At 34.4% G+C, this 20,190-nt stretch overlaps 2 protein-coding genes across 3 annotated transcripts; one reads left to right on the forward strand and one right to left on the reverse strand.

Annotated features, from left to right (window-relative positions):
* Window positions 1–1,182: 1,182 nt before the first annotated feature.
* Window positions 1,183–10,834, forward strand: LOC104235858 (cation/H(+) antiporter 20). The gene is made up of 6 exons (XM_009789687.2): window positions 1,183–1,392; window positions 2,439–2,800; window positions 5,096–5,753; window positions 7,674–8,241; window positions 8,811–9,060; window positions 10,312–10,834. The coding sequence occupies exons 1-6, from the start codon at window positions 1,213–1,215 to the stop codon at window positions 10,655–10,657; spliced, it is 2,364 nt and encodes a 787-aa protein (XP_009787989.1). The 5' UTR covers window positions 1,183–1,212; the 3' UTR covers window positions 10,658–10,834.
* A 2,274-nt stretch (window positions 10,835–13,108) lies between these two features.
* Window positions 13,109–19,885, reverse strand: LOC104235857 (probable ADP-ribosylation factor GTPase-activating protein AGD6). 2 transcript variants are annotated; one of them, XM_009789686.2, is made up of 4 exons: window positions 18,858–19,871; window positions 18,480–18,569; window positions 13,470–13,989; window positions 13,109–13,370 (listed from the first exon to the last, which is right to left on the reverse strand). In XM_009789686.2, the coding sequence occupies exons 1-3, from the start codon at window positions 19,662–19,664 to the stop codon at window positions 13,492–13,494; spliced, it is 1,395 nt and encodes a 464-aa protein (XP_009787988.1). In that variant the 5' UTR covers window positions 19,665–19,871; the 3' UTR covers window positions 13,109–13,370; window positions 13,470–13,491. The 2 variants fall into 2 exon arrangements, with proteins under 2 accessions (XP_009787988.1, XP_009787987.1); XM_009789685.2 differs by having other exon boundaries at window positions 13,109–13,989; window positions 18,858–19,885.
* Window positions 19,886–20,190: the final 305 nt, after the last annotated feature.

The following is a 20,190-nucleotide window of genomic DNA, read 5'->3' on the forward strand; positions in this document are numbered from 1 at the left end:
TGTGAAGGAAGATGATGAGAAACAATTATGGATACAAATGATGAGAAACAATTATGGATACAAATGCAAGAGGCATTTATTCACAATTTGGAGGCTCAATTGAGTCAACTGATTGAAACTTTTAATCTTCAACAAGCCAATATCATGGATAGTAATGAAGAAGAGCTAGAATTAGAGGAATAAATAGACATTCCAAGGGAGGAGTTAAGAGTTGAATGTCAATCATAGAACCAAATAGTGTTTGATGATGCCGATCCGAAGAAGTGGTACTAGAGTCAACCAAAGACATATTGCAAATGCAATTTTAGTCAATTCTAGTTTTTGTCACGAAGAGAATATCGATAATAAGTTGAATTTTCAGTTTGAGCGCATTGACCCTCATTTTCAAGCACTTTTCAACATTATATTCCAAAGGAGATACGAGAATTGATTGTTACGAGCCTATGCAACAATCAAAGGATGAGGTAGATGAACCATACATTCTAAAATTTTAAGATCATTTAGGCAAGATGATACTCCTCGGTTGAAAGTCAAAAATTACATAAAGAATTATTTAATTTTAAGCTGTATGAAGAGGGTAAAACTATGCCCCCATGCATTTTCCTGATTTATCATACATATGTTTTTATTATTATTTTGGCAAAAACATAAAATTTTCTGCATATTGTTGGAACGATGAAATTAACTAAATATAACACGTGCAACAATTAAATACCACTAGATATGCCATAGCACAATTGCATAAATATTTATTACTAAGTACGAAATATTATTTAAAGATATTGAGAGAAGTGATAAAATTATTATTTATAACTCGTGTGATAATGATATATCACTAAATATATTGCTTGTACAAGCCACCAACCCAAAGGAAATAGTTATTACTAAAAAAATGGACATAATTATTAGATTCTCAATATTGTCAAAAAGATGTAGGTGTCACATTAGTAGCTGAAAAAATTGTTAAGTTAAATATAAGGAGGAAGAATCTATACTTTTAGTGGTACGAAATATTTTGGAAAAATTGTGCGAGTTTGACTGAAAGCAAAAAATATCATATCATATTTTAACTAAAAGCGAACAATATCTTTGGGTCAGTTTTAGCCCAACAATTCATTTGAATGAAAGCTGTGCGCTCCACTATATAATCCCCTGTCAATAGCCTTCAGTTTCAGTAACCAAAACTTGAAGTTTGGAAGCCACATTCCCATAATGGATTTTAACGTATCCTCCATTAAAACATCTTCAGATGGAATATGGCAAGGAGAAAATCCTTTGCACTATGCTTTCCCATTGTTAATCATTCAAACTACCTTAGTTGTCTTCCTCAGTCGCAGCCTTACTTTCCTCCTCAAGCCCCTCCAGCAACCCAAAGTCGTCGCTGAAATCCTTGTAAGTTCCTCCACCACCTTAGCCTTGCATTTCAAGAAATAACACTTCATTTCAGTTCTATGCACTAACAGTATACTTCTCTATTTTTCATTTTATATGGAGGTATGAAATTTAAGAAACAAAGAAAGACTTTTGGCATATGACAAAAGTATCTTTAAGACTTGTGGTCTTAATTCTTAAATATATCATACTAATATTTATATGGCTATAAGATATGTCATTAATGTTAAAATGGGAAGTTTAAACTTCAAAAGTTTTAAAATATAAAAAATGTATCATGCTTTTCGGGCAGAGGCAGATCCAGGATTTAAACTTTATGAGTTCAACTTTTAAGATTTTTAGCATTGGACCTATTATATATTTTAAGCAGGGACGAAGCTACATAGTCCTAAGGGTGGTCAACTGACCACCCTTCATCGAAAAATTACACTGTATATGTAGGTAAAATATTGAATTTTAGAGGTATATATATAACATATATTGAACACCCTTTATCGGAATTTTTATTAACTTCTTTCAAGTTTGAACACCCTAGATAAAATTCCTGGCTCCGCCACTGTTTTTAAGTTATGGGTTCATGTCTACTATTTATTACAATTTTAGTAAAGTTTTACATATAAATTTATAATCCGCGCCAAAAGCAATGGGTTCAATTGAACTCGTACCTACGTACTATGGTACATCCGCCTCTACTTTTCGGAATAGATTATTAGGAGGAAAAGAGTGTTACATAAGAAGGAAGTATAACTTTTATCACCATAAGATAAACTAGAATTACAACAAATGACAACTTTCGTCACAGCAGGCTTGATATGACAATTTAAAAAATAAAGTAATGATATGTTATAGCTTCAGGGTGTAAAAATCTTTATATTGTCATTATATATAGCTTAAATCCAATGAATAAACCAAAAATAACATAATTCTTTGACGATTCCAGTTTCAGATTTCGTTCATTCTTTTCATATCTGCAATAATATTCTTGGTTGAGACTGGCATATAAGCACTAAATTCCCAAAGATAACTTTTCATTTTTGTAATTTCAGGCTGGGATTATGCTTGGACCATCAGCTTTTGGTAGGAGTGAAGTCTTCACGCGCTGGATTTTTCCAACATGGAGCACTCCGATTCTTGAATCTGTAGCAAGCATAGGGCTCTTATTCTTCTTGTTCCTCGTTGGCCTAGAATTGGACTTGAAAACCATACGTAAAAGTGGAAAGAAAGCTGCTGGAATAGCTTTTGCAGGAATTTCTCTGCCCTTTGTTTTTGGCATTGGAGTTGCTTTTCTTCTAAGAAAAGTAATCAAAGGGGTTGATAGAGTTGGATATGGAGAATTTTTCATATTTATCGGAGTTTCACTTTCAATCACGGCCTTCCCTGTTCTTGCTAGAATCCTCGCAGAACTAAGGTAAGGTTATATATATTGAATTGCGTGATCATCTCATCTAAAAGATTATGTTACATCCCTCATGCAGTAGTAGCAGAGCCAGGTGACCTCAAACAACTTTTTGAACCCTTTTACCCCTACATGCACCGTAGAATACTCCCTTGTAAGAGGGGGTTTAACAACATATATAGACCATGTTATGAAAATTAGTTAGGAGAATTACGAATTTTCTCCCTGGCCGAAGCGGATCATCTGCAGTAACCCGACTTGAATTACTAGTCGTTGGCCATCCTCACATAACTTGGACTCCTTGTTTCCACAGCTTAATTATCCCTTGATTAAGGTTGATGAGAATAAATCATAGCCACCTTCACTTGGTTATTGGTTAGTCTCAAAACACCCATAATAGCGTTTATATAGCATGCACTTAGGGTTAGGGTTAGACAGTCTAATGGGCCGGCTAATTTAAGGGGTTTTGACACAGTTACCCACAAAAACAAAACTATTTATTCTTGTCTACCCATTTATTTTTCTACCCATAAACTAATTACATTTCCTACCCATATATAGTAGATTTTGTGGGGAATTTTCTATTTATTCTTCAATTCTTTTTTTATTTCTATACTTCTTTTCTTTTCTTTTTTCTTTTCTATTTCTTTTCTCCTTTTCTTTTTTCTCGTTTTCTTCTTATTTTTTTCTTTTTTCCTATTCTAATTTCATTTAACTTCTTTTTTTTATATCTTCTTTTTCTCTTCATAATCTAATTTCATTTACTATTTTCACTATTTTTTATTATTCTTTTTTTTATATATTATTACTAAAGAAAAATCAAATTGTGTACCAACTAAATGTAGTTAATACAATCACAAAAATATTAACTAACATTTGATACCAGTATAGTATATAGGTATACCAACAGTATACAATTGTACGCAAAGAGTTAAAAAAAATTAATTCAATTATTAAAGTGAAATAATATCAGTTGTCAATAAAATTTCAAAAAAATTCTAAAAGGATCTAATTGTAAGAGTATACCGTTGCATTATATAACATACTATAATATTTTTTTTTTTTTTGCATTTTCAATTTGCCTCTCACGCTGGGTAAAAGCTTAAAGCAAATTAAAAGAGAAAAGGCAAGTGAATTTATGGGTAATAAATATACTATTATAGTATATTGTATACTATTACAATATATTATTACAGTATATTGCATATTATGAAAATATACTATAATAATATATTGTATACTATAATAGTATATTGTTGCAGTATAACTGTATACTCCTATAGTATATTGTATATTATAGCGGTATACTGTTAGGTAACTGTGTTCTTCTTTGATTATTACAATATACCGCTGCAGTATATTGTAAACTATAATAGTATACTATTGCAATATAGCTATATACTCCTACAGCATATTGTATACCGTAGCGGTATACTGTAGTTGTGTTCTTCTTCGATTTTCAGCTGAAAATCTCGATCTCGATCACCTCAAATCAGCTCCAAATGCTATCAAATTTTAGTACGAACTTCCAAAAGGTACTATAAACAATATTTAAAAGCACCCACTTTGAATCAAACAAGAAATCTTCAAAAATAAAATTGAGCTTCAAGCCCAACAATGATGGATATTCAAATACACATATTGGTGGATTTCAAGTTTCCGTGAGGAATATCATCATTCTGGAGGCCTTCATGCATGAAAACTAAGGCCTTAGCTACAACGGCTGCAATTCCTAATCTGCTTATTGCCCGGTCGAAAATTTGGTTGCCCTGAGATGCTGAAATGGACAGTTATATGCAGTAACCTTACTTTTCCATATTCATTTTCTATGTATGATGTACAAACTTGTTACCAGGTTATTTTTTATATAGGAAAAAAGCCGATGGGTATAAAGTGAGGAAGGTAAAATGAGGAAGAAGAAGAAAGGCGGGTAAATAGTTTGGGAAGCATGGGTAGGAGTAGTAAATAGTTTGGATCTGGGCATTAAAGGGTAAATGGTTTGGAATTGATGGGTATAAAGTGAGATTTTCTCATTATAATTGGCGCCCCTTATGGGTGTATTAGGCCCAAAGGCTATTTTTTACAATAGACCAAAATAAACCTATTTTTTCCTATTTGCGCGGTTTAATTTTTTGACAAAGGGGATTTGATTAAACCCCCTAATTAACCTTCACGTAGGACCACCCCTTCCGATCCTCACCTATGTGATACTATGTTGAATTGTGTAAACATCATTTTATTTGAATGCTTAAACTGCCAAAGACGGTGCACACTATTAATTATATCAATTATATTGTGTCTCAACAGGTTACTTACTACACCAGTAGGTGAAGTAGCCATGGCTGCAGCTGCATTCAATGATGTTGCAGCATGGATCTTACTTGCTCTTGCAGTTGCTCTAGCTGGAGGAGGAAAAGCACATCATAGTCCTTTAATTTCCCTTTGGGTTCTTTTATCTGGAATTGGATTTGTGGTTTTTATGTTCATTATCGTTAGGCCAATAATGAATTGGATGGCAAGAAAAGCTTCATGTGGTCACCATATTGTGGAGGAAACTTACATATGTTTAACCCTAGCTGGAGTAATGTTGTTTGGTTTTATGACTGATCTTATAGGTATACATGCAATATTTGGAGCATTTATTTTTGGATTAACAATTCCAAAAAGTGGAGATTTTGGAGGAAGATTAATCTTGAGAATTGAAGATTTTGTGTCTGGATTATTATTGCCACTTTATTTTGCTTCAAGTGGAATAAAAACTGATATAACAAAAATTCATAGTCTTGGATCTTGGGGACTTGTTGTGCTTGTTGTGTCCACAGCTTGTGTAGGGAAGGTTTTGGGAACATTTATTGTGGGCATGTCATATTCTATACCAGTGAGAGAAGCCTTAACACTTGGAATTTTGATGAACACAAAAGGATTAGTGGAGCTCATAGTTCTCAATATTGGCAAAGAAAAAAAGGTAAATTTAACTATATGCATTTGTTATTAGTTCTTTTTTTCCTTTTAAGCATTGAGCGTTCGAAATTTATTGGTCAGATTAATTTGTATTTGCACCGTTTAAAATTTACTATAGGGGTATTAGCGCTTTCTGTTGAAGAGATCTGGAGTACCCTTATCAATACTTGAACCTCAAATCTCTGATAAAGAAAGGAAGAAACTTAGGGGCCGTTTGGTAGGGTGTATAATAATAGTACTGAATATGGTGTATTAGTAATCTTGGGATTAGTAATGTTGAAATTAGTTATGCTGAAATTATTTCTTATCGATCTATTATTCGGTTTGGTATACCAAAAATAACATGCATTGCATAATTTTTTTAAAAAATTATTTGTTTACAAAAATATCCTCCATATCTTTAGAAAGGTTTTGAAAGGAGAATTTTGTCTTTAGACATACTTATCCATGTATTAGAAACCGTGGTATTGCTAATACCATAATTTTGTATGTATAAAAATAGTACTATTGAATATGGTGTATAATTAATATAAGTATAAGTGTTGGTTGAAAAATACGTACCAAACAAGGAATTAATATTACTAAAGCTAATACATGTATTATTTTTCTTAATGCGTCCTACCAAACAACTAGAGATGGACCTATGCTATACCGAAAGAGATCACTGGCACCCGTAAAGTTCGGCAAAAACTCCATGTATATTTAGAAAATAATAATATATTAGTAGCGGACACCCTATATACAAAGTAAATTTTGGTTGAATCCAAAAATGCACCTCTGACCTTCAAATCTTGAGCCCGCATATGCGAACGACCCTTTAATATAACCATTCTACCACACTCTTCGATGATGCACGTATTTATTAGTTGTGTCACTTCTTGATCATGTTCTTAATTATTTGGCGACGTGATTAGTTGTAACCTCGGATCCCACTTAAAATCTGAGAGTCAGCCCATTATATTGAGTGGACTAGCATTGATTTTTTGTGACTCTGTACGATGTAATAAATTTGTTCCATGCACCAAAATTTGATCCTAGTCAGTCTCCATATATTTTACCCTTTCAAATATGCCGACAGTGTCACTGTTTATTTCTCAAGATTAGGGTATAGGGTTCTGAATATTCCCTTCAGAGAAAGAGAGGCATTTCTAAGAAGGAATTTCTTGAGTCCAAACTTAATTAATGATCACTTCTCATTGTTCAATATCCAATAGTGATGTACTTGAAAATGATTGTCACTAATTACCTATTTAGTTGGAAATCCAGGAAGGGATACTATAATCTAGAAAATTCCTTAATATACTCTCTTTGTTTCAATTTACTATATAACATAGTATATAGTTTGATCTGACACAAAATTTAAAGAAAAAAGAAGATTTTTGAAATATATTGTACTAAATATGTTATGATATTTGTGTAGCTGTAAAAATTTTAAAACTTGTAATTTTAAACATGCTATAACATTTGTACGGTCATGAAAGGGGAAAATGACCGTACAGTATACTCTAGGAGGAACAAGAGTATACTCTTATGCTAAAACAAGAATAGTGTCAAATAGTCAATTGTTTTTCGGAAGAGAGGAAGTAGAAAGATTCCTTTAGCTGAAATTCCATACTATAAGTTTTTGAAATCAATAAGACGTACAGTATACTCTAGGAGGAACAAGAGCAATGCTGATATTAGTGGAGAGTTTTTTTTTTTCTAGTCCTTTTTTCTTATTCCCAAGCATTGAATCCGAGATCTTTTGTCGCCTTATTTTACTTTTCTGTCACTTTGACCCTAGTAAACATATATGTGCAATTTCGAGGTTGATGACCAACAATTAGTCATTTGCCAAAAGATTCACTACTTAATATTTTTGGACATCTATATGTGACAATCAATTTTTTATGAACTAATTTCTTTCTTTGGCTGTCTCCATTAGGTTTTGGACGATGAGACGTTTGCAATATTGGTGGTTATGGCACTCTTTACAACCTTCATTACAACTCCTGCAGTAATGGCTATTCACAAACCCTCAATACACCAACTTCAACTAGAAAAAACACCAAAAATCAAAGAAAACAATCTCAGAATTCTAGCATGTATTCGTGGCCCTAGAGATGCACGTTCACTCATAACCCTTATTGAATCACTTAGGTCTAACAAAAATACTAATTCTTCAATTACCAAACTCTACGTAATGCAGCTCGTTGAATTCAGCGATCGACTCTCGTCGATCGTGATGGTTCAACGTGCCCGAAAGAACGGTTTTCCGTTCATCGGTCGTGTACTCCGGCGAGATGACACTACCGATCAGGTGACCACGGCGTTCGAGGCGTATAGTCAATTAGGTCGGGTCAAGGTCAGACCTACAATGGCTATCTCAGCTTTGCCAAATTTGCATGAGGATATTATTCATGTTGCGGAGAAGAAACGAGCTGAAATTATTATTTTGCCATTTCATAAACATTGGCAAATGGAAGGAGAAGAAGAAATGGAGATTCATGCAGGTATGCGTGTCAAAAATTGGTATACATATGTTCTTTTGAATTACCAAATCAGCTAGTAATAATTTTTTTCTTTTATTTATCATGATTTTATCAAACAAATCAAACCTAAAAGTAATAATTATTTTAATGTTTTGGCAAGTTTTTACTAGATCAATTTGGCTACATACGCCATCCAAATGACTCAACTTTTAGATGGTTGTGTTATAGGGACAATGACACTGTACAGCCGCTCTTAAAATAATAGCTGAAATATATATATATTTTGTATATATATACATTCTATATGTTGTATACAAAATTATACAAATTCTTTATACTTTTTGGGCTACCGAACATAAATAGTTTCTGGCGCGAGCTAAAAGTGTAAAAGGCCCATAAATATATACCAAGCCAAATTGGTCCAATTCTTGGTGAATTCGGTGAAATATATTTTCATGGGCTAAATTTGACACCTACAACTATCATGTTCTGGAAAAAAAAATTATCTATCATATTCGTCTAGGAAAAAAATATTGTATTTTTATTATGGTCTTAGAGGACGACAATTACTTAAATACGTTCGTATGCAGGGCACGGATGGAGAACGGTGAATGAGAAGGTGATGAGACAAGCGCCGTGCTCAGTGGCAGTGCTGGTTGATCGTGGACTAGAAGTGAATGAGATCATGAATTCCATGAGAGTTTGCATTGTGTTTTTTGGTGGAGCTGATTGTCGAAAGGCTATTGAATTTGGTAGCAGAATGGTTGAACATCCAGCTGTTAGGGTTACATTAGTAAGATTCATTCAAAATTTTGGGAGTAATTTTGATGAAGTTGAAAGGTAAAATCCTTTATGCATTCTAGTATAATAATCTAACGGTTTAATGCATGCATTTGTATTTTGATTTTATATATATTCTATGCATTGACGGTATAAATTTTTTTTATATAGATATAAATCGTAAAGAACCTACTATCACAAGTTAAATTAAACGTTAGTGTAAAATATATGTCTAATGTCATGGTATAACTTAATCCTTGTCTATTAAGTAGTACATCATGTGTTATCATATAAGTTTAATTGATATGCATAAATTGTGTAAATATTCTTTACACTATTAGTAATCTTTAACATGCATGTGATGTTACAGCAATAATATTATTTTGCAAGATACTAATCTCATACAATGCTCTTATCATAATAACTACTCAGAATTCTAACTTGACACCAGATTAAAATATGCAAAATCAAGCAAAATAATGCATAAATGTAATATTATAAATTGCATATATAGGAGAATATATTTTCTTATGTTGCTAATAAAGGCTAATCCAGAATTTAAGGTCTATGGATTCACTTTTATGGTTTTAGCATTGAACTCATTATATTTTTAAGTTATAAGTTCATATCTATTATTTACTGATATTTTAGCAATTCTTTACACATATATTACATTGAACACATATATGTAAAAAATATTGAGTTCAGATGAACTCGATATCCGTATGTTGCATCCACCCATGGTTGCTACATGTACAATTTCGCGTTAAACTTCAGAAGTTAATCAAGATTTCAGTAGATCATTAGCACGCCAACATCTTTGGTATCATAATAAATTTGAGTTTTACCAAATCAGAACAACTAATTATAAACATCAAACTGGTCATGGATCTTTGGTTATATTACTATTTCTGCTATTCATATTTTCTTTAATTCAGTAATTTCATCATCGCTTCTTTACTCTTGTAGTTTTCAAACCCATTTTGAAAATACTTTTCTTGAGCCGAGAATCCACCAGAAATATCCTCGATCTCTGCCTCACACACACTGGCGGAGCTAGAATTTTCCCTAAAGGAAGTCAATACAAATAAGTAAGCATATGAAAAAATTGAGGGGAGTTAACACATAGTATATATACATAAAAAATGAAATATTTAACCTATCTTCGTGATATAATTTCCCGACGAAGGGGTGTCAATTGACTCCCCTTGCCAATGAGTGACTCCGCCACTGTTCACACAAGATAGGAGTAAAATCTGCGTACACTCAAATCTCCTCTAATGTTGTTGTTGGTGTCGTTTTTTCAAACAGGACTTTGGACGATACTACAATTGCAGATTTCAAGATAAGGTGGGATAAACAAACTGTATATGATGAGAAAGAAGCAAGTGATGAATTGGTGGAACAAGTATTGGCAATAGGGAAAAGTGGTGAATTTGAGCTGATAATAGTAGGAAAAGGCATGTTCCCACAATACATAATGGCAAAACTATTTGAAAACCCATCAACTGATCAGCATTCAGAATTGGGGCCAATGGCTAATATATTGGCTTCCTCTGGTAAAGAGATAAAAAGTTCTGTCCTAATGATTCAACAACAAGCTTTTGGCTGTGAAAATACTAAGGATGTCAATTCAAAAGTGGCTAGCCAGTGTTAAAACTGTTAAAATTTACCTGTACCGAGTGTTTACTTATTAAGATGTATGACGCATTTGGTAATTAGAAGGGATTGTCAAATGTTAGTGTTTAACGGTTGCATTGAAGAAAATACTCTTCAATTAGTTGTTGTCTCATGTGTAGAATGAATAAATGAATAATCTCAATCTTTGTCGAAATTCTTAGATTATGACAAGGGAAAAGGGTCAAAGTGGTGCCTTTTACTATGATAAAAGGATTATTTACCTTCTGTTTGACTTTCCGTCTAAAAATATCCTTGTCGTTATACAAGTAGTCCAAATATATTCTTTCTCCGTTAAAAATATCCTATGTGAACGTCTAATCTCACGTGACACTGATATTTTGATAAGATGATTATTATGTGGCATGCCACCTCACTCCCCAACCCATTTGACCCCTCCCACTCCCCCCCCCCTCCTCCATTTCTTCTTCCATCACCAACACCTCCTCCAACACTACCCGATGGCGGAGTAGAATTTCTCCTAAGGGGTTAAATAAAAAAAAAAAATCTCAAAGAAGCCAACCAAACACAATTTTATTCAAATACATTATTGCAGTTGTACTCGATAAGTTTTCAAATCTTGAAATGTTTTTATAATAGTATCATTAAAAATAATATTAAACACATTTTTTATATAAGTACCAAGCAACTGCTAAAAAATTCATCACTCATTCAATTTTCCATAATTCTTGATAAATTTTATTGCCGAAAAAGCTCATTCAACAAATACAATGACAAGCAGAAGAAGCACAATAGGTTTTACTAAACAAAATATAAGAGAATAATTTCAAATCTTCTTGAAAGACCATAAAACCCGTTTTAAACCTGAGAACCTTTCATCTGCATTACGAACATCAATAATATAACTAGCTTCCAAACGGATTCTTAGGAGAATTCGTACTAAATTCATCAAAGTTATCGAGATATTATTTTTCTAATGTTAAAACTTGAAAACAAGTCAATTAAATTTAAATTACATCACCATAATTTGGATGAAAGTCCAAGATTTCAAATCTTTCGGCTAGATCAGCCTTTAAAGAATCTAAATTAAATTCTTGAGAAGAATGTACTGGTACTTCTAAATTGTTGGCATTTTCTTCCCGATTAGGTTGATTATGAGAAGTCATGAAACTTGAATTTGGTACTTTGATAAGATACTTCACTGAATTTTGAGCTAGATAGATGCATATACAATTAAGGAGAAGCTCTCGCACATAAACAAAGCAAAAGTTCTCAAATATAAAAATAAAAAATAAAAATTGCTGGATGGGATCCAAATGATGGCAGAAATTACATCCTCTAAATCTCTAAAGAATATTACACGAAATGAACTCAAGACAATGACAAGTACATCAAATATACACATAAATACAAAAAAAAAAAAAAAAAAAAGAAGGGAAAATAGAAATCAAACTGTTAAAACAAAGAAACCAAGGTTAATAGAATCTCAAAAGGTATATGTTGAGAAAGAAGCAACTTGGTGGAAGAAGTGTTGGCAATGGAAAAACCGAGGACTTGGAACTGATGATAGTAGGGAAAAGTAGGTTCCCACAAAGCATAATGAAAAGCTAGTTGAACACCAAACTGAGCATTCAAAATTGGGACCAACAGGAGATCTGCTGGCATTTTCAGGCAAAAGCAGAGAAAGTAAAATGAACCCGGAGATAAGAGAAAGTAAAATGAATCATCACATTTAGGGTGTTCATAAAAATCCGAAAACCAAACCAAACCGACCAAAAAATTGATACTTTTTGGTTTGATTTGGTTTTGGTTTTGAAATTTAAAAACCGATCAAATTTAATTTGGTTTTGATTTTAATTAAAAAAAACGAACCAAACCAAATATAGGAGTAGCTATTTTAAATTTATTATTACACCTATATATATATGTATACTTTTATACAAAGTTTTAAAAATTTTATAGTAAATATTAATCGTTTGCACTTTTAGTAAAGTTTTTTACCTTTACATTCTAGTTTAATTGGTAATTTTCTTTTGTTAAGTGTAAGAATCTATTTCATGTTAAAAATAATATATTTTTAATTGAGTCCTTAAATTATTCATCACTATTTAATTCAATTATCATCAATATATCTTGGTAAATAATACATTTCTCAATTGATTTGATAGTGTTACGTTGAAAATGTGATCGTCGAAATGTGTGTTTGATAATGTATGTCTTATATATTTAAGAAAAAACCAACAAATAACCGAAAAAAACCAAAAAACCGACATAAACCGAATCGAGAAAAAACCGACTTAATTGGTTTGATTTGGTTCTAATATTTGAAAAAACGACTTACTTGGTTTAGTTTCTTTTTAGGGAAAAACTGAACCATAAACACCCCATCAGTGTGTGTAGCATAGGTGCACTGAGCTGCACAACAACCTAACTGCTTAAGCATATCAAAACCTGTAACATACAACTCACAAGCCAGACAAAGATCTTAAGCTGCCAAAACCATATATCCAAGATTTACATGTCCATATGCAATACAGAGAAATGAGACATAATTAGCAAAAATCTCCAATATATGGGATAGACAGGAATAAAGTAAAAACACAAAAATGGTCTTTACAAATCCAAATGTAACCTAAATGCATGTTTTTAGCTCCGAATAATGGTTCTCAACAACAGTCTAATTCTGTTTGCTTTTGCTCTTTCTTCTTTTACAGGGGAGCAATTAACTCAACCTGCAGGCAATGGTACAAATATCAACTATATTCAGACACACAAATCCTTTCCAACACGACACATGGAGAAAATCGAATCTGGAAGGGTAAAAAATTTACTAAGTTATAACATGCACTGCTGTCAGAGGAAACCTCCATCAGTCCATTTGGAATCTGATTTTCCAGCATGAACGGCATGTTTAGTACCAGATGCACTCTGGTAGTGATTATCAAATCCATCATCCTGACCATCATCCCATCCAGCCCAGTCATCGTTCTTGCTGGCTGCTGCCCCCTTTGTAGAGCTTACTTTGCTTTTGTCCTCATTGTCCCAATCATCCCACGATCCAGAGCTGACAGAATTAACGTTCCTCCCAGAGGACTGGGCTCCTCCAGAAGTATTCCATCCCTTAGAATCCTGATTAAAATCCTGATAATAGCCGTTCTTTTCATTTTCACTTCGTTCCCAGCTATCATTCTTCCAGGCTGGACTGTCCTTGGTATATTCCTCAACCTTCTGCGAAGCTATAGCCAAGACTCCTTTCATGAGACCCCAACCCTTTTGTCCAATCTCAGTTGTTTTTGCCGTGACAACATTGACTGTTTCATTAACCTTGGTATCATATCCACCTTCTTTCACCTGCAAAAATTGGATTGCACATGCATCTGAACTATCATTTTACTCCACTGCTTCTTTGTCCAAACACTAGACATAGCAGAAATGAAATGTAGACTACACAACAAATAAAAAAATTTAAAAATTAAAAATAAATAAAACTGAAGAGCAGGCTTTTTAAACAAGCACCTAAACAACTTCAGATAGAGATAACTCCAGCTCAAATGAAGATAGCCAATTGATTCATTCAATGGCAACTCTCATGCCCACGGAATACAGGGGTAAACTTTAGACTCCAAGTAATACAAAAGGCACCTAAATACCAAACACTATCTGGGGCAGCAAAGAAGTTAACTCCAGTTCAATTAAAACACATGATAGCGAATGGAATTATATCCATAGGTGAAAATAATGCCATGCAAGTGTAACACCCCCCCCCCCCCTTCTTTTTTTTTTTTGAGAATGGCAACTGCATCATTTTTTTTATAAAATGCAAGTACCATTTTCCTTGACAAATCTTGGAAAATAAGAATAAGGTAAAGAAAACATTATAAATTTAAAGGGTCAAAACTGATCCCAAAAGGAAACAGATGTTAAATATTTTTATAAGCACCAACCGCCACGGCTTATAGTCTTTTTGCTTTGCGACTCACCAGCTTGAACTCTTGACCTAGTGTTGTAGAGAGAACTCCCTCAACCACTATGACAAAGAGAGACCGGTTGCCACGGTTTATAGTCTAGTGGCATCGACGGGTCTCTCCTACACAATAGGTGTGGGTTTGATTCCTATTTACCCTATACCCCAATATAATAATAGAAACTCCAGTTAAGGAGTTAAGATAATATAGCAGAGAAATGCAGTAACACTCGTGACTCTGCAGAGGCAAGGACTTTGTCTAAGATATAGTGCGCCAAGATCGTCATTTCCTTTCTTTACTTCCCTTAAGCTCTGGTCAGATGATATAGGAAACATGTCATTTCAAAACTGAGCTTTGCATGAAATTAGCAGAAGACAACATGAATCTCTGGTGGGACAAGCTTGTTCTTTGACCCTAGAACTAAATAAACAGAGAAATAGATTTACACAGTTTCTGAACTGAATAATTTCACTGCAAGATGACACCTGACTCAGCAACCTTTTTGGAGATGAAAATTGATGGTTTGAAGGAAAATCCTAGCACATATTCACTAACAAAGACCAGCTAAATGTGCACTAACTTACGACTCACTAAGTGAACCAGCATACTAAGAGCAACACAAATAAGTGGAGTTGGAGGATTAGCTGAATATTGTTATTAACTTGTTGACAGAATTGTGGAAGACGAACAAAGAGGTTCTGAAGCAATTGCAAAAAGCACTAAAGCATTATTTAACGGTTCCAAGTTGCATTTAGACATACTAATTAAGTCATAGTTTCACATATTTGAACTTCAAAAAGCATAATTGGTTCAAAACTCGGTAAAGGAAGCGGATTGTGGTAAGTACATGTTCAGCAATAAAGTTGTCTAGCTACGGACTTTAGATAGTGCTGATTGAATACAGAGGATTCATATAGAAAACCAACTATTTTGGGATTGAGTCATAGTTGAATGATAAATCGAATTAACCAATTAATAATCTTGTAGCAACCAAGATACTTTTAATATATGCATGTTCTGCAAGTAATAGTCTGTTCGGCCAAGCTTCTAAAATCAACTTATTTTCAGAAGTGTTTTTGTGTTTGGCTACTTAATTCGAAAAGCACCGTTGAGCAACAATTAATGTTTGGTCAAACTTTTAAAAAGTGCTTCCAAGTGTATTTTTCTCAAAATTGCTTCTGTTTCTACTCAAAAGCACTTTTTTCCTTCTAAAAACTTAGCCAAACACGTTAACTTTGTGGGGGGGGGGGGGGGCGCTTTTGGCCAACAAAAAAAAAGTGCTTTTGGCTCAAAAGAAGCTTGGCCAACCAGGCTATAAATTTGCTATGCATCAACTTAGCTGATCTAGTGTTATCTTATTTGATCTTGTTCTGATATACATATATAGTTCCAGTCCTAACATAGAGGTTATAGAAATATTTATTCCTAGAAGTAATCTTTTTGCCCCACACTTCAGAAAGAGCAAATCATTAAAAATATCAATGAAGTTGCTTTTTTAAAAAAAAAATTATATATGCAAGTTTCTCAACCCAAATACAAATTTACAGTGGAAGTAATTATGTAGCTAGCAGAAACTTCTTCAAAAAGGTCTAAAGGTTGCTAGATGAGAGATAATTTTAAATCTTATTTCTCTTTCTTTCTTTCTTTCTGGGTCAATGGTAACAATCTTCTAGGTAATCCTTTAAGGAAGTGAAAGCTCTCACATGTAATAGCTATAGTATCTTCGCTTAGCAGCAGAGGATTACTTTATTCGAGGTTTTTTTTTTCCGAGTTGAAGCTTTAGCTGCTCATTTGGTATATTCTGTAATAGTATCTCAAAGGGTTATTCTTAGGGAACTCCACACTGGATTCAAAGAGCTCTCTGGTGGGATACTTCTCTTTTCATACATTTTTCTTTTCGATAACCAAAGAAATACTTGAGGGTCAGTGGCGCACAATACGAAACACGATGCATAATGGGCCCGCCACTCTACCCTTTTGACTAAAATACCATCCTTCGGTCCATGACAGGGTTCAAACTCATTACGTGCATCATAATCCCCACATCACGCGTTACGCTCTTGCGACAAGACCAATACCCCAGTGGTCTTCTCTTCTCGTTAATTGTACTCTTTCAGTTCCATATTATTTATTACTCATCAAGATTCACATTGAAACAACCTCAAAGTATGCCATGGAGATTCTCACATACGCTGTTTTTGGACTCTTGGTCACATGCCTCATCCCACATTTTTCATAACATTGGTGTTTAGGCCAACTTGTGTGCAACCTTGGGTACCTGTTAATTCCTACCCAACACAAGTACTTGGTAAATCTTCCCGCCTAAGCTTTGGTAGGTAGGAAGCAATCACCTAGTAGTTTTGTCTAAAGCTTGTCTAAAGTTGGGATTTGAACCCCAATCTCCAAAGTTTGCATCAACTTCATTGACCACTAAGTCACACCCTTGGATGCCCCTTGAACAGCCCTATATTACAACCATTACCCATCATCATATTTTTAGTAATAAAATTATTACCCATCTTTCTCCATTGCTTTAATGTCCATAAAATTTCCAAAACGTGTGGCCACAAATCACACAACACTTGCAACAATCCACTAGAAGAAATCACACAACATTTGCAACAATCCACTAGAAGGCCAGTGAATCCTTCCTCTTGTCCTACATCAGAAACCTTTGTAAATCAAATGACTATCACTTAAAGTAAGATACCACCTTTACCACAATGAAAACCATTCCCTTCACCATTCATTCGCAAGTCCCTACCCTAAAAAGTTAGAAGAAATTCGAGATCATATATGAGAGTCATATATAACTCTAACAACACGCGTTATTCAAGTCTGATATTGACCTAATCTTGTCCTTTTTTAAATTTACGACATTTTAAAAAAAATCAGAGAATTGTGTCACTCTACCAAATAGTCAGTGTTATCAAAGGCGAAAAGCGCAACCAGCCTCTAAGGCACATCGGGGCTTTAAGCGCAAGGAAAGTGTGGGCTTTATTGAAGAAAGGCACAAATGGAGAAAAAAATATAAATATGCATATGCAATCCAATAAAGTAAAATATCAATTGTTTAGGTTTTTTTCTCCAGGATTACGCTCATTGGCAAGGAAAAGTAAGCCTTAGAGCATTAATGACAACACTGAAGCGTCCACTAAGCGAGGAGAAGCGCTCAACATGTTTTGAGCCTCGCTTTAGGGCTTAAGCGCGCCTTTGGCAACACTGCAATTAGCTTGCAACTTTTTCTGCTTCTGCGTCTTTTTCTTCAGCATATAGCAGAACTTTTAAGAGAAAATGAGTTACAATTCTAATGTACAAAAGTTGTTCTGGGGCGACTTCCTCCTCACTTTATCCTCTATTATGTGCTACTTGGCCTCTATATCATATTTGATTTTATATATATATATATATATATTGATGAGCATGTTGTAGAATGCATATGATTATACAAGATTAAAAATCTTGGTCCTACATGTCCAACATTCACTTCCTTAGAATACTACCTCAACAAGTATAGCATAACATCAAACTTGATCCAACCAACTAAATAGACTCAAAATATTTTGAACTAACCTCAAAATATTAGGAGTGCTTAAAGGAATCAAAAGGATGTCCAAAAGACAACGAAAATATAATTGAACACATTACAAAGCTCAGCGAGTATTATTGAAGGCACCATTCTTCCTAGTGCCCTCAGTATACTTCCTCGTACCTTCAGGACATTACCTAGTAAATAGACTTGAAAAGGGATGAATTTTAAAGTAGTATGTGATAAGAATCAAGAGATATCTCTAGAGAATTAAAAACAAAAAAGCATATCCAAAGTAAACAATTACAGAATCATTAACTATTAATCTAGAAGTCAAATCAAAATACCTTAGAAGTCAACTCCTTTGTCCCCACTTGAACCACACTTGCAGCTGACTGTGCTGCCGAGGCAGCTATCATAGATAACCTACCAAATCCCTACACATACCAAACAGCAACTCCATCAGCTATCAATAAGTAAGCATATCATAGCACAACAGAACAGCTTACATAGCCCTTCCTACATCCCAATTTATATGGCACTCATTCCTTTTTGGAATATCTCAAAATGTTCCGACAAATTTTATACAGCTTTCACGTTCAAATTCATTAACTACTCACACTTTTATTTCAGCTATCACTAACATAATATATAAGCTAAACTAAAATATCAAATCTGTGTACAATCAAATAACATCATGTAAAATGCAAGGGAAGGCATTCAACCTGAGTAACAGCAGAAAGAACATCTCCTTGCTGATTAATGTTATTCCTACTAGGCATTGGAGCAGGGCTTGATCCAAACCCCACATACTTCCCTCCTTGAGAGGGCGGAAGCCCGTCAGGCCGGGACTCATTCTCTGCCATTTTCCTCGCAAAAAAGCTATCTTTATTAGCGGCGGACGCCTCATACTGCTCCTTAGTAATATCTGCCGTCGATCTTGACCTAGCTGGAGCACTACTCCCACTACCCCCACTCCTAAAATCCCCCACAGTCTGATTTCTCCTCACATTATTCTTACCACTACCACTAAATCCTCCATCATCATTATTATCCCAACTATCCCAACTGCCGCCGCCACCCCCACTTGCCCCGCGGCTCAACGGTGTTCTACTGCTAGTATTATTACTAGTGGGCCCATTTAGAGCTTCTTTAACGACAGGTGGGTCCCGCCAGGGTTTACCTTCAGCTAGGGATTGAATCCTATCACGATAAACAGAAGCAGCTTTTGTATTGTATTTAGTTACAATATCAGTTTCTTTAGGGATTCCATATTGGGCCATGAATTTGTTTAAACTGTCGTTACCGCCGAGCTCCATTTTTCGGATCTGGATCTCGGACCATGAGTCCATGGTAACGGATCGGACAAACGAGATATGGACTCCGAGCCCACGGTGTTTGCCGGAGCATTCTAAGCACATGAAAACGCCGTAGGAAACTGAAGCCCATTGAGGATTCTTTTGGGAGCAATCGACGCAGATCTTGTTACCGGGTTGGGCTTGAAGATCTCGGAGACGACGTGATGATGACATTTTTTACCCGGATCCGATTCGGATGTGACTCTAAATCGGATCTGTGGAGAGATCGGAGAAGTGAAATTCAGGGATCTGAATTAGGAGAAATTGATCGGCCGGAGAATTGAGAGGTGGAGGTGGAACGAAGGTGTTAAAAGGAGGGGGAGATGGCCGACACCGTCAGAAAGAGAATGAGTTGGATAACGGCTGGATTACAAATAGATCCTCTTTTTTCTTTTTCTTTTTTCGGTCATTGGGTTTTATTAATAATTTATTTATTATTTATTTTCCCTTTTCATGAGTTTACAGATAATTTTTTTCTTTTTTGTCACATGGCAACATGGAGTATGAAGATCCCAAAAAAAAAAAAAAAAAAGAGAATAAAATAGGAAGTTTCGACTACAAGAACTGGGAGTTGCATAAGAGCGGTTCTGATCGAATATGGTTCGGGTTAAAAAAGATAATTAATAAATTATCCGATTCGATTCATATTTAATACGGATAAAAAAATGGGTTAACCGGCGAATAATATGAGTAATCATAT

This window comes from Nicotiana sylvestris, chromosome 7, assembly GCF_000393655.2.
Source record: "Nicotiana sylvestris chromosome 7, ASM39365v2, whole genome shotgun sequence".
In the NCBI taxonomy this organism is placed as follows: Eukaryota; Viridiplantae; Streptophyta; class Magnoliopsida; order Solanales; family Solanaceae; genus Nicotiana; species Nicotiana sylvestris.

Excerpts from the sequence above, each read along its gene's own strand:
- LOC104235858 (XM_009789687.2), top strand. The coding sequence starts at position 1,213 with ATGGATTTTAACGTATCCTCCATTAAAACATCTTCAGATGGAATATGG. Across the intron at positions 2,801-5,095 it reads AGAATCCTCGCAGAACTAAG|GTTACTTACTACACCAGTAG; the intron begins GTAAGGTTATAT and ends GTGTCTCAACAG. Across the intron at positions 9,061-10,311 it reads AATTTTGATGAAGTTGAAAG|GACTTTGGACGATACTACAA; the intron begins GTAAAATCCTTT and ends TTTTTCAAACAG.
- LOC104235857 (XM_009789685.2), bottom strand. The coding sequence starts at position 19,664 with ATGTCATCATCACGTCGTCTCCGAGATCTTCAAGCCCAACCCGGTAAC. Across the intron at positions 18,570-18,857 it reads TTCTTTCTGCTGTTACTCAG|GGATTTGGTAGGTTATCTAT; the intron begins GTTGAATGCCTT and ends TGGTATGTGTAG. Across the intron at positions 13,990-18,479 it reads CAAAGGAGTTGACTTCTAAG|GTGAAAGAAGGTGGATATGA; the intron begins GTATTTTGATTT and ends CAATTTTTGCAG.